The sequence below is a fragment of the Mesoplodon densirostris genome, chromosome 2, assembly GCF_025265405.1.
Source record: "Mesoplodon densirostris isolate mMesDen1 chromosome 2, mMesDen1 primary haplotype, whole genome shotgun sequence".
Taxonomy (NCBI): Eukaryota; Metazoa; Chordata; class Mammalia; order Artiodactyla; family Ziphiidae; genus Mesoplodon; species Mesoplodon densirostris.
Genome location: NC_082662.1, coordinates 144,898,501 through 144,915,777, shown reverse-complemented (window position 1 = coordinate 144,915,777; position 17,277 = coordinate 144,898,501). Strand labels below are relative to the sequence as shown.

The window sequence follows — 17,277 nt, the reverse complement described above, 5'->3', positions numbered from 1 at the left end:
TCTAAGACGTGCAGCCTAAATCAGAAGGTGCTCCTTTGGGGTTCTGGGGGCGGGGGCTGGGGGAGGGTGCGGAGCGGGGGAGCCGGCGCATGCGTGGCGTGACCGCAAATCTGGCCAAGCTGGCCGAGTGCGTGGGAGAAGACCGATTGCAGGGGCCACAGCGATAGAGCCCAGAGAGCAGGAGGGCTGGCGGGTGTGCGTCACCGAGAAAGCGGGGAAGGAGAGTGGGAGCAGACAGCAGGGGGGAATGAACGAACAGTCACATCTGCATTCTTCGCAGGGAATAAGTGGTGTGGGGTGGGGAGGGGTGAGGTCCAGGCTGACTGGGGGGCGGGGCGGGGGCGCGGGTTTCTGGCTGCAGAGCCTAGGCTGTAGAGAGAAAGTAGAGGACAGCCTGCCATATATGCATTCTGCTTCCTGGGCACCTTCCTGGCTCCAGGGGCTCTCTCCCTACACCAGCAGAGCCCTGCGTGTCTCTCCACACGTGGGGGGCTGTCTGGGGCACAGGAACAAGTGTTGCTCTGGTGACAAGATTCTTGAGCTGGGGAAGCCCCCTCCACACCAGCTGGTGCCCAGGAGCACCGCAGGCTGAGCACTGCCCCTTCACCTGTTGTGCCAGGGCAGAGATGAGTTCTGCCAAGGCCATCTCTTCTGAGGGCACGGAGACTCATGGCCTCAGGACCTCAGGGGTGAGGCAAAGAAGGGGAGGGCCATATGAATGAAGGAGAACTCTCTGGCCTGACAATCAGGAAATCTAGGACCTGGCCCTGGCTCTGTGTGACCTTGGGCAAGTCACCTCACCTTGCTGGGCCTCGGTTTCCCCACATGCACTATGAAAGGTTTGGATTAAATGATCCTAAGGAGAACCATGCAGCTGGGATTCGGTATCTGGTTAGTGGGAGGAAGTAGGGAGGAGCATCACCTATGAACCTGGGCAAACATGTATGCAGGCTGACAGACTCCTGGGGACGATGTCTTAGCCCCTTACCCGTGCCTTCAGCAAGGACTTGCCCTGCAGCAACCTAAGGCACCAGGGAAAGGAGAGTCTCTCCTGACACATACATCTTTGGTAGGGGACCATGGAGTGGGGGGGATTCTCCTCAGCCCCCTGAGGACCCCACACAGTGCCTCCTGGTGTTTATGAAAGGGAAGTCTTTTTCTAGGGCCCAATCTTATAGATTGGGAGAACTTCGTATATCTTCCTCCCCATCATCGTCAGAGAGCTTGAAGTTGGCTATCAAATCCTGCTCCATCCCCCATTCACCTTCTCTTTGAATCTCTTTCCCTGTGGTGATCTTTGTTCAGTTATGGTCCTGTATTAGAGGTCCAGGTGGTGGGTAGTGGTGCTGGTCGGAGTACCTCAGCTGAGCCTCTTTTAATTTTTGGATTCCATCTATGAAACCAAAGCCTTATCACTCTCTGGCTGGAGAAAAAAGCTGGAAAGCCAAGCCCCATCCTTCCACGTACCCCCACTGCTGCCTTCTCTTCTTGGAGAGTACAGAATCTGAGGGGTTGGTCTCCCCTCAGGAGGTGGGAACCACCTGCCCCCTCAAAGACGGTGGGCCAGACAAAGAGAGACGTAGCAGACAAAGAGAGGAAAAGATGATGCGAGGTGGGGAGGGGTACGTATCGGGGGCTGAGAGTAGAAGAGGTGGAGGGAGGGAGAAAAAAATTCTTTCAAACCAAGCAAAGGAGTGGGATGAGGGACCCGCTGAGGAAAGAGGAGAAAAAACAGCTGGACGTCAGGAAAAAGAGAAGTCTGATTGGCTACACGCCTGCCTTGGCTGGCTCCCCTGCCCTCCCCAGGCGACAGTCTACCCAGACCCCTCCGTGGGTCATGACTTCTCCATCAGAGTCTCCACCTCTCTGGAAGCTGTGAGCCTCCATTTGGAACCAAGAGAGTCTACAGGGGTAAGCGTCAAGGCTTTGAGGTGTTGGGCCCGTTGGTATGCAAAGGAGGGAGAGTGCTTGTGGGGAGGAGGGCATGGGTGCAGTGGGGTTGGGTGTCTGGGTTGAGACAGGCGATTGAGGTTGGAGGGAGGGAGTAAACTGTCTTAGGGCTTTAGCTTGGAGATTTTTTTGATTATATAATTTGGTTTGGAGTAACGTATGGGAGGTAAGATGAAGAGACACCTCTTGCTAGGATGGGGGCTTTACCCCCTTGCCCAGCAAAAATTAAGAAAGGGAGCGTGCTCGCTTTGGCAGCACAGATACTAAAATTGGAACGCTACAGAGAAGATTAGCATGGCCCGTGCACAAGGGTTACATGCAAATTCGTGAAGCTTTCCATATATATATATATTTTTTTTTTTTTTGCTGCACTGAGTCTTTGTTGCTGCGCGCAGGCTTTCTCTAGTTGTGGTGAGCAGGGGCTGCTCTTCGTTGCGGTGCGCAGGCTTCTCATTGCGGTGGCTTCTCTTGTTGTGGAGCACGGGCTCTAGGTGCACGGGCTTCAGTAGTTTCAGCATGCTGGCTCGGCAGTTGTGGCGCACGGGCTTAGTTGCTCCGTGGCATGTGGGATCTTCCCGGACCAGGGCTCGAACCTGTGTGCCCTGCATTGGCAGGCAGATTCTTAACCACTGTGCCACCAGGGGAGCCCCATATTTTTTATAATTGAGTCACTGTGCTGTACAGCAGAGATTGGCACAGCATTGTAAATCTATACTTCAATTTTTAAAAATGAAGAAAAAAAGAGGGAGAGTCTACTAGAGACTTGTGTAGCTGGCTTTGGGGAGAGCTGCATTATCAGAAATACATTGGGTACCCCACACCCACACTGCACACATTCCTTGACCCATCTGTGCATATGTGGATGAACTTGCATGAACATTTGAATTCACCTGTACACAGAAACCTAAGGAATTTTCCAGGTGTGTACAACCAAACACAAAGAGCTCTTTTGTTTCCATAATCATTTGTTTCTAAAAAAGCTGCATTTATAAATAGATTTTAAAACTAACATGCTTTTTTCACTGTAATCAATTTTTAAGCCTATGTTCTCTAAATGGACTAGTCATTCCTGGAACTAGGCATGCCTTCTTTATTTCTATGCCCCCAGAGACAAATCCAGTGCCTGGGACTATTAAGATATCTCATAAATGTTTGTCAAGCAAAGGCATGAATGAATGAATGATCTTTTTAAAAACCACAGGATTCCTTAATGGTGAAGTTTCTCTAAATCTAGTTTAGTGGCTAATGGTTGTACTCTGAGTGGGTGGTTGTATAAGAGAACATCTGTGTAAATTCACAAGTGTGTGCCTAGTTAGTAGGGAGGTATGTAGACAAGGGGACATGCATGAGTGTGTCTGTGTTGAGATAAGTAAATGAGCCTTTGCCAGGTGCCTGCGCATTCCTGAGTGAGTGAATATCAGTGTGTGGTTGAGCATGTGAAGAGACTGAAGTGGCGAGCAGTGAGGGGGGCTGGCAGGAGATATCCTCCTAGATGTAGCCCCAGCCTTGAAGGAGCCTGCACATGCAATGAAGGCACTAAGTGTGTGACAAATGGCTTAAGAGTCTGCAAGTGTTGGGGTGGGAAGTGGGGTGAGTTTGTGGGCTATTCCCCCAGGACTGGATACCTAAGTGATTCGGCCCCATTCTCATCCCATCCCCCACCTGCCAGGACTTCCATGAAGCTCCTGGCCTTACTCAGCCTGCTGGCCCTGATGCTGCAGGAAGCAAGGACAGCATCTCTCCCAAAGACGGAGAGGGAGAGGGAAGGAGACCAGCCACACAGGAAAAGTGATTCTTATGCAGTTCTGCCTCTGGAGGACTATGTCCTGAGCCTGGACAACTACGATCAGGTCATTGACCTGAGCAACTATGATGAACTCACAGACGACAGGGACCAGCTCCCCAAGGTGAGGGGCATGCAGCAGACCCATTGCATTCCCTGCAAGAAACTGGGAGCCTGAGGCCTGGTCCCTCTCTACCTGTTCCATAATGCAGGTATCTCAAGCCTCCAACTTTCTCTAGGAGGTGGAAATTCTTGTCCCTCCACAGGAACTTGTCATTTAGATAATACTAAGAAAGAGGACACAACACTTCAAGTTCTTTGTCTGTTTGTAGTAAATCTTGTGGGACTTCCCTTAGAAGTCATACATCCCTCCTTCCCTCTGCCTTCAAGACCATAAGGTGTATCTCACTGGGACAACAGCAATGTCCTCACATTCTCCCTTGAAAAAAGGAATGTTACAACCTGTCTTTTCTTAGACTATCTTCAGTTCTGAAGTTCTTTTCTCAGCCCTTTCTGGCCTTTGCAGGGACTGATCTGAAGCCTGCACTCATCTGCTGTCTGACCTTGGTCTGTGCGGGCAAGGGAAAAGCCCAGCCTCGGGGGTCTGGAGATGTGGTTCTGGCTCTGCCACCAGATGGCCCCTTGAGCTCAGTCCCTCCCCTATCTGGACCTCAGTTTCCTCATCCATGTCATAATGAGGGACCAGATGCTCAGAAGGTCCTTGCCTTGCTCACTCTTTCTGCCATCCCTCCCTCGTTCTCCACAGTGACTCTTTGCAAGCTTGAAATTGGTTGCTGATGTTCCCAGAATCTAAAGTGAAGTCCCTCTCAGTCCCTCAAAGCTGGCTTACTGTATACTGTGTCTCCAGGTTAAAGGGACCAGCCTGGCTTCTCCAACCAGGACAAGTTTCACTCAGAGCACAAAGGCTCCAAGGACACCCCCTTCAAACCCCACAATGGCCAGGCCTACGACGCTGGGCCTGCTGGTTTCCCTGACCAACCATGGTAAGTTCACAGGCACAGGTCTCAATAGCCACAGGTCATGGGCCGGTAGCCATGACCCAGCACCAGGGGTGCCAAAGAGGAGTGTAGTCAGAGCTACGGAGTGGAGGATCAGGGAGAGAAGGGGAAACAGCTGCAGGGGAGAAAAAAACAAAAAACAAAAAACAAAGGGAGAGTCTGGCTGTTCCTAATGCTTCTTCCTGAGTGCACAAACTGGATAGGAAGCAAAGAAATGCAAGAACTCCGCTGTGCCTAGAAAAGCCACCTACCTTAATTAATAGCATCGCTGGGGGAGCAGGTTGAGTGGTAATTAGATTAGTGACAATTAAAGGCCTGTAGAGAAGAATAAATAACTTTGTGGCTGTCATTTGGCATGGGGGCAAATGCAGCAGTCATACTGCTTTTCAGCTTGAATTCCCTCGTTAGCAGTTTTTCCCTCTCCTTGAGGCCCTCCTGGAGACTCTGAGATGCTGGCATACCCACCGGTAGGGGGTTGGCACTCTGCTGGGGATCAGAACTGAGGCAGAGGAGGACGCAGTTAACTCCTGACTTGCTTGCTCTCGGTCCCTGTTCTCCTCTTGAGATGTTTGCCTTGGGTGGGTATAGGGTAATGGGGCATCTGAAGAGAAAACACTTCTGTCAGGAATCCATGACCTCCCAGGCTTAAAGAGACCATAAAGGGCCTCAGCTGGACCTGCCATTCAAGGCCTGGGGATAAGTACACTGTCTGGTCACGACTGGTGAAGAAGAGCTATCTCTTAATCTTGGGTCTGTGTCACTACCAACAGAGTTCCCCCTTGAGCTGGACGAGCAGTGATCTCCCGTAATCTCTGTCCTTTCTCATAACAAGGGATGGAAACCTCCTGCAGTATTCAGTAAAACCTTCCCAACTTTGTAAAGCCAGTCTGAGCTCAATGGCCTGGCCTAAGTCTCATGACCACTGGTCATGGACTGAGAACAGGGGAGGGATGTTTTCCAATAGAAAACTGAGATGCTGATAACCATAAGAAGGGGAAATGAGTCCTGGGCAGGCAGTGTACACTCCACCTTGGCTCTATTATGCTTTTTGGAGCCACACAGAAATGTCTAACTCCTCGCCCACAAGGCAGATGGCAGAGCCGGCAGCCATTGGCCATTCCACTGAATCTGGCTTTATTTCATCTTCATTGCACCTTTCAGGACCAGAGAGGAGCCCTATGGAAAAGAGACTGATAGATGTCCTAGAAACACCCACATAGGCCCAGAAAAACCTACACAGGACCAGGATCTGATAAAGGCACTAATGGGCTTGGATTGTAATGGGTAATAACTGAGGGTGGATCTGCTTCTCTTAGGTCAAGGGCTGAGTGCCAGGCTGGCAGCGGCCCACAGCACTCCTGGGTACATTGTGACAGTCGGTCTGGGCAGCAACCCAAGAAAACACAGACAACCACGGCTCAGACACTCCCTGGGGCCGGGGCTATTGGTCCCAGAGGCTGAAGGGAGTCTGACTGAGGAGGGGGGTCTCCCTTTGTTCTGTCTTCCACCTGGGCCAGGCCTGCCAACCTGTCTGATCTGCGTGTGCCTTGGTTCCTCTGTGTACTGTGATGACGCTGACCTAGAGGACATCCCTCCTCTTCCCCAGACAACCGCTTACCTGTACGCCCGCTTCAACCGTATCAGCCGAATTCGGGCTGGAGACTTCAAAGGGCTGAGTATGTAATGTCCTGGCAACAGAAAAGAGTGGGTGGGCAGAGGGAACCCCCAGGGTCCTTTCCCTTGCCACCCAGCCACATTGAACAGTCAACAGACCAAGTGCCTTTCCTTGTTGGCTTTCAGTCTCTCCAGCTATCAAACAGAAATAGCCCCAGTCTCTTTAATTCCTTTCCTTGAAGATTTTTAGATGACAGAAGTGACCTGTTCTAGTATGTTCTCCCCGAAGCTATGGGAAGCAGGGGAGGAGAAGGTATGATCAAGCCTATGTTTTCAGGCTGTCCCAGTAACTGTAGCTCTCTGCCATCCTGGCCTCCGGACAAGACCATGGTAACTCTTGTCTCTAATCCAGATTCTTCCACTAATTACTGACAGCCTTCCTGGGCCTCATTGTTCTTTTGTGTAAACTAACGGGTAGAAGTGGGATGGATTCAGGGATTCCTGAGCCTGTTGGGTCTTACCCTCAAAAAGCTTCTTCCAAGCCAATCCACATAGGACAGAACTCCAGGGAAAGGTATTACAGAATCTGAGGGCTTTTCCAGGTTTATAAAGTTATTCCTTCTGGTTTGGACCTGGTGCAGGTGGAGAGCTGGCTAGCATCCCCTATCCTGAGAGGCAGGGAGCAGGGCACGGGCAGCTCCAGCAGGAGCGAGGGAAGATGGTGTGTCCCTCACCTCTCTGTGTTCTTCCCTGCACCTCTCAGCAAGACTGAAGAGGATCGACCTCTCGAGCAATTTCATCTCCTCCATCGATGACGATGCCCTCCTCCTGCTGCCTGCTCTGCAGGATCTGATCCTCCCTGAGAACAAGCTGGCAGCGCTACCTGTGCTCCCCACTGGCATTGAGGTCCTGGACGTCCGCCTGAACCGGCTCCAGAGCTCAGGGATACAGCCTGAAGCCTTCAGGGTGAGCCAGGGCCTTAAGTCCCCCATCTGCCACCTGCCACCCATGCCTACAACCACACACACACACACACACACACACACACACCCATGGCCCTCACGGGATATCTCTGCTCCAACCCTGTTCTGGGGCATGAAAATCAAACCCCATTTTCCTCATCTAAACCATCATCTGCTCCCCCTCTCCCTCTGTGGGGCACCTGGTCTCTCGGCTTCTTTCTGTGCAACTGCCCAGTCACCTCCCTGTGCACCAACATCCTCGCACACCCAGTTTCTGCTCCCCTAAAACTTTGACTTACATGTGACTGGACTTGCAGTGGTACTGGCTCTAGTTCTCTCTCTACATATTCTTTTATTTCCAAAACCCATCACTAACTGACTAATCACTGTCTTTCTAGGAGCAAGTTCTCAAGAGAGAAAATCTGGTCACTGGCTGGCCAGTTTTGATGGGAAGGGCTAAACACATGGCACAAATATGGCCCCCTGGGCTGCCCACTCAGCAGGGCCAGGAAGAGTCCTGGGGACAGTTCCAGCGAGGAGATGAAGAGGGGTGTGGATGAGATTGACACCCCAGCTCTGTCACACTCACATATGCAATTTGCTTCCATTGTGCCTGTGGCTCTCATTACGCTAGTCCGAGTATTTCCCGACCATGCTCTCCATAGCTGCTCCAGATTTAGCATCTGGAGACTTTTCACTTGGGAAAGTCCCTTCTGATAGCAGAGATGCTGAGGCTGGGCTGAAATGTCCTGAGTCCTGCCTCCCACCCACCCCTGCCCCTTGCCTGCTCTTCCCAGAGTCCCCGCTGACACTGCCGAGTGCCTTCCCACTCCCCCAGCTGCTGGCGCCTCAGTGATAGCAGCTTTTCCTTCTGCATCCAGTGGGAGGAAATGGGCCTCCCCCACAGCACCCAGTGTGGACCCTGGCACCTGGCTGAGGCCCAGGAGACTCTGAGTGAGCGAACGGGGTCACATCAGGCACCCATCACTGCCAATGGCCCCACAGCACCCACCAGCCTCCCGCACCCTTTGCCTCCTCCCCAGGCGCTGGAGAAGCTGCAGTTCCTCTACCTGGCCGATAACCTGCTGGACTCCATCCCCAGGTCCCTGCCCCTGAGCCTGCGCTCACTACACCTGCAGGTGAGCTGCCTCCCCAAGAGCAAGAGCATTGAACAGCACAGAAAGTGGGGGTCAGATTGCAGGGAGCCCGCCCCCTTAGGCAGAAGTGGGTCTACGTCACTGAGAGCTCATTGGAGACAAGGATTGGTAGGTCTTGTTCAGACCACTGTCCACAGACTCAGTTTGATTGCTTCCCCTTCCCACTCTTTGAAACACTTCCCCTCCATGTCCTTATCCCATCTCACCCAGTTGCTTGTTCCTTTTCCCCCTTCCCTTACCCTCTGTCTCCCGTCTTGCCTTCATCCCTCTCAATCTGCCCTCTCTCTCCATCTGTCCTCAATGGGTCTCCTCTCCTCTTTCCTTGTATGGGGCGTTGGCTTTCTGTGCCTCGGTTTCTCCAGTTGTAAAGGGGAGGCGAGCTGGTAGGGGGAGCGGACTGAGCCTGCCTTCAGTGCGGCCTGAGGGCAGAATCTCCAGGCGGAGGAGGCTTGCAGCTGTCAGTGTGTTCTTTCCAGAATAACATGATAAAGACCATGCAGAGGGACACCTTCTGTGACGCTGAGAAGCACAAGCACACCCGGAGGCAGCTGGAAGACATCCGCCTGGACGGCAATCCCATCAACCTGAGCCTCTTCCCCAGTGCCTACTTCTGTCTGCCTCGGCTCCCCACAGGCCGCTTCACCTAGCTCACCCCTTCCACGGCTCCCAAGTAAGAGCCCTTGGAGGACCACCAAGGGCACGGGCCTCCTGGGCCATAGGGCCCGATCCCTGTCAGTGGTCTTTCATCCAGGCACTAAGCATCCTCAAGATCCAATTGCAAAACTCCAGACACACCCCTCCCCCAACCCACACACGGAAATCTCCTCCAGGAGCCAGATTTGTATTTCTCCATCCTCTTTCCTGAGCACCTTATGGCTCCTGGCTCAGAGAACAGCGACGTCTGCAGCAAAACTCTTTCCCATATCCCCCATCCCTCCTACCCGTACAAAATGCCAAGAAAATCATGTAAGAGGAAGAGGAGGAACAGAAAGAGAAGGAGGAAGTGGGGAGAAGCAGTGGTGTGCTGGAGCCAGTTCTTACTACTAGGCTTGCAAGAACCGATTATTAAAATTTCCCAGAATTTTGCAAGCCAGGTGTTAAATACAGCCATTATTAAAAACTAAATTATATAAACTCACAATTAAATATATTACGTTGCAAACAAATGTACTAAATACTCAAACTCATCACCTCCCAATTATTTTACTATGTTTTACTATTAACCATGTTCTTGAACTTTTTTTACGTCCATGGTACGTGTGTGGTGGAACTACTATATAATGACATGCTGCTACTGCCCATCTCTTCCCAACTCTGCTTTCAGTGACATCACATTGGTAGTTTGAAATTGGCCATGGTGGGAGTATTTATACCACGCACATCGGTAAACACTACACATTAGGATGTTTTTGAGAAAGAGAGAGAGCCTGTTGTGAAGCATTTGCCAGCACACCACTGAGGAAAAAGAAGAGCTATTTAAACTACCCCTCCCCCTACTTCCAGGCCACCCCACTGGGGGTAGGGTGGGGTTTCTGTGGGTCTTTTAAATTTTTCTTACTTTTCCTACGCCAGGGCTTCCTGTTACATTTGGAGGGAGCCATTCATAAGGATGGAGAACTGACATGAATCTTCATCTGGATGCCTCCTTGTAGCGCTTACCTATTCCTGGCTCAGTGACTAGCTTCTGAGCGCGGATGGCTCAGCCAGCTGGTTCCTAGCCATGCTCTCTCGATGTTTAACCACCAGAGGGCAGCCTTGTGCAAAGATAAATAAATAAATATAGCAATTACTCACCTGCAACTTTCTTGGATCCTGGGCTGGGCCTGCTGTACTGGGCGAATGGGAGGAAGGGCAACTATGATCTAGCCAACTTGCCCCTTGAATTATAATGGGAGGAGAGGTGTCATCTTTCTCCTTTTTATAAGGACATGTTGGGCAAGGGGGGGTGTAATAGATGGGTGCTTGGCATCAGGTGTTGACTGGGGCATAGAAGAAGGGTGAGGCCGGCAATTCATGTATTCATTCAGCAAGGATTTTATTGAGCACCTACCTGCTATGTGCAGATGGTATGCAATAGACATACTCCTTTTCTTCATGGAGCTTAAAGTCGAGTGTGGAAGACATGTGTGAAACAAATAATCACACAAATAACCACACTATTCAACTCATGATAAATACTGTAAAAGGAATATACAAAACTCTATGAGAACTTACAGGAGGGGGACACAGTTTAAGGGTCCAGGAGACCTTGAAGAATCAATGTCTAAGCTGAAAGCTGAAGGAATAGGAGTTAGCCAAGGCAACCACTCGAGGCCCCAGGTGATCCCGAAGTCTGGATGAACAGGTGTGTCTTGGGGCCCACCTGGAAGGGAACCCATTCATCTGCCTCCCCCACCACTGTCTAGACCTCTCCAAGTACTGTGGATGCTCAAGACAGTCCTGTAAGCAGGCCAGTCAGGGATCATTATACACATTCTTCAGATGAAGAAATTGAGAACTAGAGAAGACTCCACACACAGGCTGCAAACTAGGAGTGGGAAGTCTCAAAGGCGGTGAGAGGGGCCTGGTGCAGTTGCTGCTGTGTCCACCCTCCCTCTCCCCAAGGACCCAAGGATTCCAGGACCCAGCAGGCTCCCTCTCTGTCTGTCTGTCTGTCTCTCTCTCTGTTTCTGTCTCTCTCTTGCTCTCTCTCTCTATCTCTCTCACGTGCACGCTCTCTCTCATTCCCCAGTCCCATCCTCTTCCATATCCCACTTTATCTGATTATGACCAGGCCTAGGCATGCAACAGTTGGAAACCTCAAGATCCACAAGTGCAAGAAACCCTGATTTGAAACAATCCAATGAACAAAACAGAAGAAATTTTCCAGAACTGGGGCTCCCGTGTGCTAGAAGCCACATCATACCCATATGCCCCAAGGTTAATATGTGCTAAATACAGAAAGTCATCTGACCCCTGTTCTATTGTGGGAGAAGGGGACTCACAATTTCTGGACTCCTGGAATTTGCCAGACACTGTATGAGAAGTTTTTATGCACATCAACTCACTTACTCCCAACCACCACTCTAGATAGTAGAGATGTTTATCTCCACATTGTGCATGAGAAAACAAGTTCATGAAAGGGAGGTACCCAAATTCACACAGCTAACAAGTGGCAGAGCCAGGATTCAAACCCAGGTCCCTCTAAGCATAGGTTATGGAGTCTGGCTCTCACAGCACACTTCAATGTAGGCACTACTTTCAAGGCCAGCCAAGGTAGGCAGGTTCCTTTCCTGAGGCCCTGGCTGCTGTGCTGGGTAGGACTTCCCCAAGGGCCTGCTGCCTTTGCAGCTGCCCCATTTTTGGCTAGGGAAACCCACGGAATAGAAAGAACGCCCTTGTTGGCCGCCTCCCTGAAGAAATTATAAATAGTGCATCTGTCCCATGATCCAGGGAGTGGGGAAGGAAGAGAAATCCAAGTGGCTCCCAGCAGCTCTTACATCTTGACTGAAGGAGCTGGGGCTCTTCTCAGGGACCTAAAGAAGTTAGGGTCGGACACCTGGCAGGGGAAAGAGAGAGCACCTCTTTATCCAGGCTGAGGGTCTCCTGTCTGGTGGAAAGGTAAAGACGGGTGTGAACCAGCCCTGAGGAAAAAGGGGAGAGCAGAGAGGAGTGGGCTGTGGGGGTCCAGTCAGGTGGGGAAGGAGCCTCACTGCTGATGCAGCGGGCAGTGCTAGGTGGGATTTAAATCCACCTCTTCAAAGAGCCAGTCTTTTCTAGCCTCACTCATCCAGGTCCTTAATGGCACTCAGCACCTGTGCTCCACCTTGGCAACCTTGGTGAGGACCCTTGCTCTTGGGTGGCTCCCTGGTGGCCCTCCTGCCAGCCCTGAGCAAAGGGGAGCACCCCCCCCACCCCGTTGCACCCCATGGCCTCAGGATGATTCTAGCTCCAGGCAGGCGCCCTGACCAGTTCTGTGACTTTGTGGGAGGAGGCAAAGAGGCCAGGGTAAGTTTGCAGTGACTGCCCGTCCACCTGCCCATCCTCAGCTCCACAGCCAGGCCCAGGGCAGGAAGAGGCTGGTAGGGAATGTAGGGAAGGAGGGGCTGCTGGAGGGGCTGGAGCTAAATCCATTCAGGAGCCAGGGAGTGTTTCCTCGCCCTGACCTTGCCTTGCTGCTTCCTTTTCCCTTTAATTTCCTCCCTGAATAATAATCTCTTATGCTTATGCTGTAAATTTTCACTTTACAGATCTCTTTGATATACGGGATTGAATTTATGGTCCCAATAACTCTGCAGACGGTATTATTATCTCTACTTTACAGATAGAAAATGGGAGGCTAAGTGATTTGTTCAAGAGAAAGTTGACTTAACGTATAGAAGCACAAGGGAGATGGGGGGAGACAACCATCATTTCTTGGGAATTCCTGCAAGAGAAATGGAAATCCCGTCACCAGCTGCTGGAGCAATGGATTAGTATCCCCCTCCCCAATCCCCAAGAGCTCTTTGAAAAGCAAGGAACAGCGAGAGCATCTCTCAGAATGGCAAAATGCGTGCCACCCACAGGGCTGTGGGCCTGCATCCTGATGGTGCACAGGAGGTAACGAGAAGGCAGCTTCTGTGAATCTCAGCTCAGGAAAACCCCAGGACTCAAGGACACACTGCCCCCCATCTCTGCCCCCACCCCAGCAGGCGCATGGACAGCCCAGCACCCACACGCCCCCATCTGTGTCCTTCTTGCTTCCGGCCAGAAGGAGGGAGGCAGACAGACAGGAGGTGCACGAGGCTCTGCCCTGCCCCCTCCACTGTCTGGATCTCTCGGCTTTCTCTTTCCTCCTGCCTGCCCCTCCCCTCTCCCCCACACTAGACACCAACTCAATTTGGCCTCTCCTCTCTTTCAAGGTCATCTTTCTCAGCTGGGCCAGCTTCACATCCCCCGGCAGCCAACATCTCATCATCCCACAGACCTCCCTCCTGTGGTTGCCAGCAGCTTAAAGGAGGGTCTCCATGAGGGGGGGTGGTGCTGGCTTCTTTCCCCATGGCTCCCATGTCTCCCTTCTCCTCCAAGAGTGACAAAGCAGCCAGGGGACCACCTCCTTCCTGTCTCACTGCACAACCCCCCAAACTCAGACCTCCTTCTTATCTTCAGACCAGCCTGTTCATCCCTACCAGGCGTGGCCAAACCTGTGGCCGGAACATGCATGTGCACACTGTCCAGTACGTGCATGCAGAACGCGCTACATCTGCTCTCTTCTTTCCTCCCCTCTGCATTCTGGTTCCTTTCCCATACCCACTGCTGTGCCCCAGGCACCAGAGCAAATAGTTCTTAGCCTTTTCCTGGCACTGCTGGTCCCAGCCCCATTGCCCTGAATCCTCGTCTCTGGTGTGTATCTAACACACAGTTCACACAAAGGAGGAAACGCAAAGTGTTCTCTGCTGCAGCCACCTGCAAAGGAACCACGGTTCAGGGAGCGAGCAACTGGGATGAGAGTCCAGAGCCCTGAGTCTGACCACCTGAGGCCCTGACTTGCTGTGCAATATGCGGCAAAAGTCATGCCAGCACCACACTCTGTCTGCCTTCCACTTGGGGCCCCTCAGCCTACTTCTGTGGCTCAGAGCATAAAGAAGCCTGGTGGGCGTGGTGTATCTCCCCACCCCCATTACTTCTCTAGTCTAAGAACAAAGACCAAACCCTCCCCCACTATTCCCAGTAGCACAGGCCAACGTAGACAGAGACACCTAATGGTAAAGGAGAACAAAGGAAAACAAAGGGGAATAAGGACAGAAAATACACACCACACAGAATGTGTCTGGCCCCCAACTCAAGGTTTCTGATCCCAGATCAACTGCACTTTGACCCAAAAACTGGCTTAGCTGCAGGCCTTCCTGAGCCCCTCTCTGGTCCTGCAGAAGAGGAAACAATCCAAGCTCTCCTCCCACTTAGGCCCAGGAACCTGGGACAGGGACATCCATCCTGACCCCTCTTGACACAAGAGGCAACAGCTCTTGAATCACACGTTGCCCATGGTCAGTGTCCACCCACCTAGGATAACCATTCATCAAAGGATAACCGAAACGCAGTCTCAGGAGAGGTGTTTCCCTCCCCCAGAGGGGACCCTGCATCCAAGGACAGGCTCCTGGAGCCCAGTGCCTAAAAGGAGAGCAGCACCTCTCTTGGGGATCTAAGAAATCCCCATGGAGCCATGTCCCGGGAGACAGGTATGATGGTAGGTTTGAACCTTGGGGACAAATGATAGCAGGTGAGACTGTGACCTTTGGGAAAGTGCTGGGGGATGGGGGAGGTGGGGATTGGCATGGGCAGAGGAGAGGTGGGACCCTAGTCATGCATGAAAAATGCCAGGCTAGAGAGATGCCCACAGGCCCCATGCCCAGAATGCTCTGCAAAGTAGGAAGGTGTTAAGCAGTTACACAGATGTTTCAAGCTAAAACACCCAGCAGAGGAGAAAAAAAAAAATGTAGTCTGTAGGAATTCAAGTCTTCCAGGTCATCTGTATAGTTGGGTTAAAGTCACCTTGCCCAGGCAGATGCTGGTACCCCTTTGAACAAGTCAGTCTGAAAATATGGTCCATTTTAAAGTCAGAAGGTCAGAACATCATCCCTACAGAGATTATGGGAGGTAGCGAAAGATGGGAAGAAATTCAGTATTCCAAAGGCCTTGAGATTGCTCACAGACCTTCAGTCCAAGCCCCTGTGTCCAGGCAGGTCTTTACCTAGTGCAGGTAAAACCTCCCCTGGTTTTCAGTAAGAGCCAGAGGTCCAAGCTGCAGAAGGCTACCCAGCCACCATTTGCAAGACACCGTTGCCTGGCCTTGGCGAGCCCTTTGCATTGCACGCATGGTTACATTTAATCCCCATAGAAGCTTGATGAAGTGAGCACTGCCCCAATTTTATAGAAGAACCCCAAGAGGTTAAGTTCCTTGTCCAAGGTCAAGGAGTTCCTTGTCCAAGTTATGCAGCAAGTAAGAGGCAAGTTTGAATGGAAATTCAAACTTGGCCTGACTGCAAAACCCTCTAGCCCTCTTGGATTGGTGCTGGATGCCTGACATTCCTGGTAAATCATGGGTCACCTCATGCTTCCCATAGGAACCTTGCATATGGAACACACTCAATAAACACCATGCGGCCAGTTCCATGGTGTCGTGGTCCGAACGCAGGCTGGAAAAGAACTGTCAGACATAAGGCAGAACGTAAAGAAGATAGACTCTATTAGAGGGAAGGTCGCTGCCAGAACAGCAGGCCGACTTCCTAGGAGTCTGGGAGAGTCGAGCCCCGGACATGTGCTATTGATCAGTTTTTATAGCCAGAAAACAAAGGAGTGTTCCGAGGTGAAAATTTCGTTTACTGATCTGTCGAGGCACATATACCTTCCTTCTATAGGGTGGGAGTGGGACAGGGCATATGCCTTTCCTTATTTGGGACAGGTCCCAGTTGCCCAGGTGGGTGTCCCCCAGGTGGGCTCAGGAATTTCATAACCATAGCAATATGGTGGGGAGGGCGATTAAGAGTCCAGTAGGGGGTGTGACGCTGACACTTTTTCAGGCAGGGTCGTCCTTTGTCCTTGAAGCACCATTGTCCTTGGAGCACCACACATGGCATGGGGAGGGAGGCAGACTTCTGCAGAAATCTGACCTTAGATAGCTCCTTTTCTGTCCCCTCCCTACCCCAGTGGTGGCACCCGCACACCTGGATTTCTCCTTCAAGCCTTTCCAGTCTAGATCTCCCTTTCCACACACCCCCCCTTCCTACCCATTGTCTCTGAGCCCAACTTCTTGGCTCCTGATCTTCTATTCACCGATTTCTTCCCGCTTCTTTCACCCTGAATACAATAGGCTCCTTCCCGTGTGTTGGTAAACAGAATCACAACAGTCCGAGGGCGGTGTGTTCCAGACCAGGTTTCAGCTCCTCAAGGGGCCCCTCATGCCACAGTCTCTTCCTGATGGGGACAGAACATCCTAGAGAGGTGGCCTGGCCTGGCCCCTGCCCCGCCTCTCTGCCCCTGCCATTCTTGCACATCGCAGCTTAGGGGACAAGCGGTACAGCGCCAAATGTACTGCCTCTATTTTTCCTCAGAGCCCAGGAATTGCTCTCTCAGCTCCTGCCTGGAATACTGGAAGAAGAATGGGAAGGGGTAAGTGTTTGTTTGTTTGTAGCCATCACCAAGCAAGTTCCTACCACCCCACACCCAGGCTGAGATCTGGTGGGTGGGGAATGGTGTTTTCCAAGTAACCTCCATGACGGCCGGCGAAGAAGCAGCAATAAACATGGCAGAGACATCAACACTGGAGAAGGGAGACACAACCACCTGAACAGAGCAGGCGGCCACGGCTCCTCCATCACAGAGAATGATAGGGATCCCCTAATTCTTGACTCACATGGATCCTGAGCCTCAGTTTTCTGAGCAGGCTGGAGAAGGGGCATCTGAGTCTGCAAGGGCTCATAAACCAAGAGATTCACATAGAACAAGGCCCTCCCTCAACCGTCACCATCTCCAGTGTCCTACATTGATTCTTTGAACAAGTCTTTATTAAGTACCAAGCATCAGGGACATTATAATAAATAGACAGACAAGGTCCCTGTTCTCAATGGGGGAGGCAGGCAGTAATGGAATAAGCAAACAACCAGATCAACAATATAATTCAGACACATGCAGCAAAATGAAGGTGATGTCACAGAGACTGGTGATAGCACCTGCAACATTAGAAAGGGTAATTAAGGAAAGCTTCTTGGAGGTGGTGATGGTTGAGCTTGGACTTTCATGACAAGAAGGCAGCAGCCATTCCAAATATGAGGGGA

The 17,277-nt window shown here is 51.6% G+C and overlaps 1 protein-coding gene and 1 non-coding gene across 2 annotated transcripts; both read left to right on the top strand.

Annotated features, from left to right (window-relative positions):
• The first annotated feature begins 2,189 nt into the window (after nucleotides 1-2,189).
• LOC132484711 (U6 spliceosomal RNA) lies at nucleotides 2,190-2,296 on the top strand. The gene has a single exon (XR_009531271.1). It is a non-coding gene; the product is annotated as a U6 spliceosomal RNA (small nuclear RNA).
• Nucleotides 2,297-3,626: 1,330 nt separating this feature from the next.
• Nucleotides 3,627-9,132, top strand: OPTC (opticin). The gene is made up of 6 exons (XM_060088463.1): nucleotides 3,627-3,857; nucleotides 4,602-4,737; nucleotides 6,270-6,428; nucleotides 7,130-7,332; nucleotides 8,372-8,467; nucleotides 8,962-9,132. Exons 1-6 carry the CDS (start codon nucleotides 3,627-3,629, stop codon nucleotides 9,130-9,132), a joined length of 996 nt encoding a protein of 331 aa, XP_059944446.1.
• The last annotated feature ends 8,145 nt before the right edge of the window (nucleotides 9,133-17,277 follow it).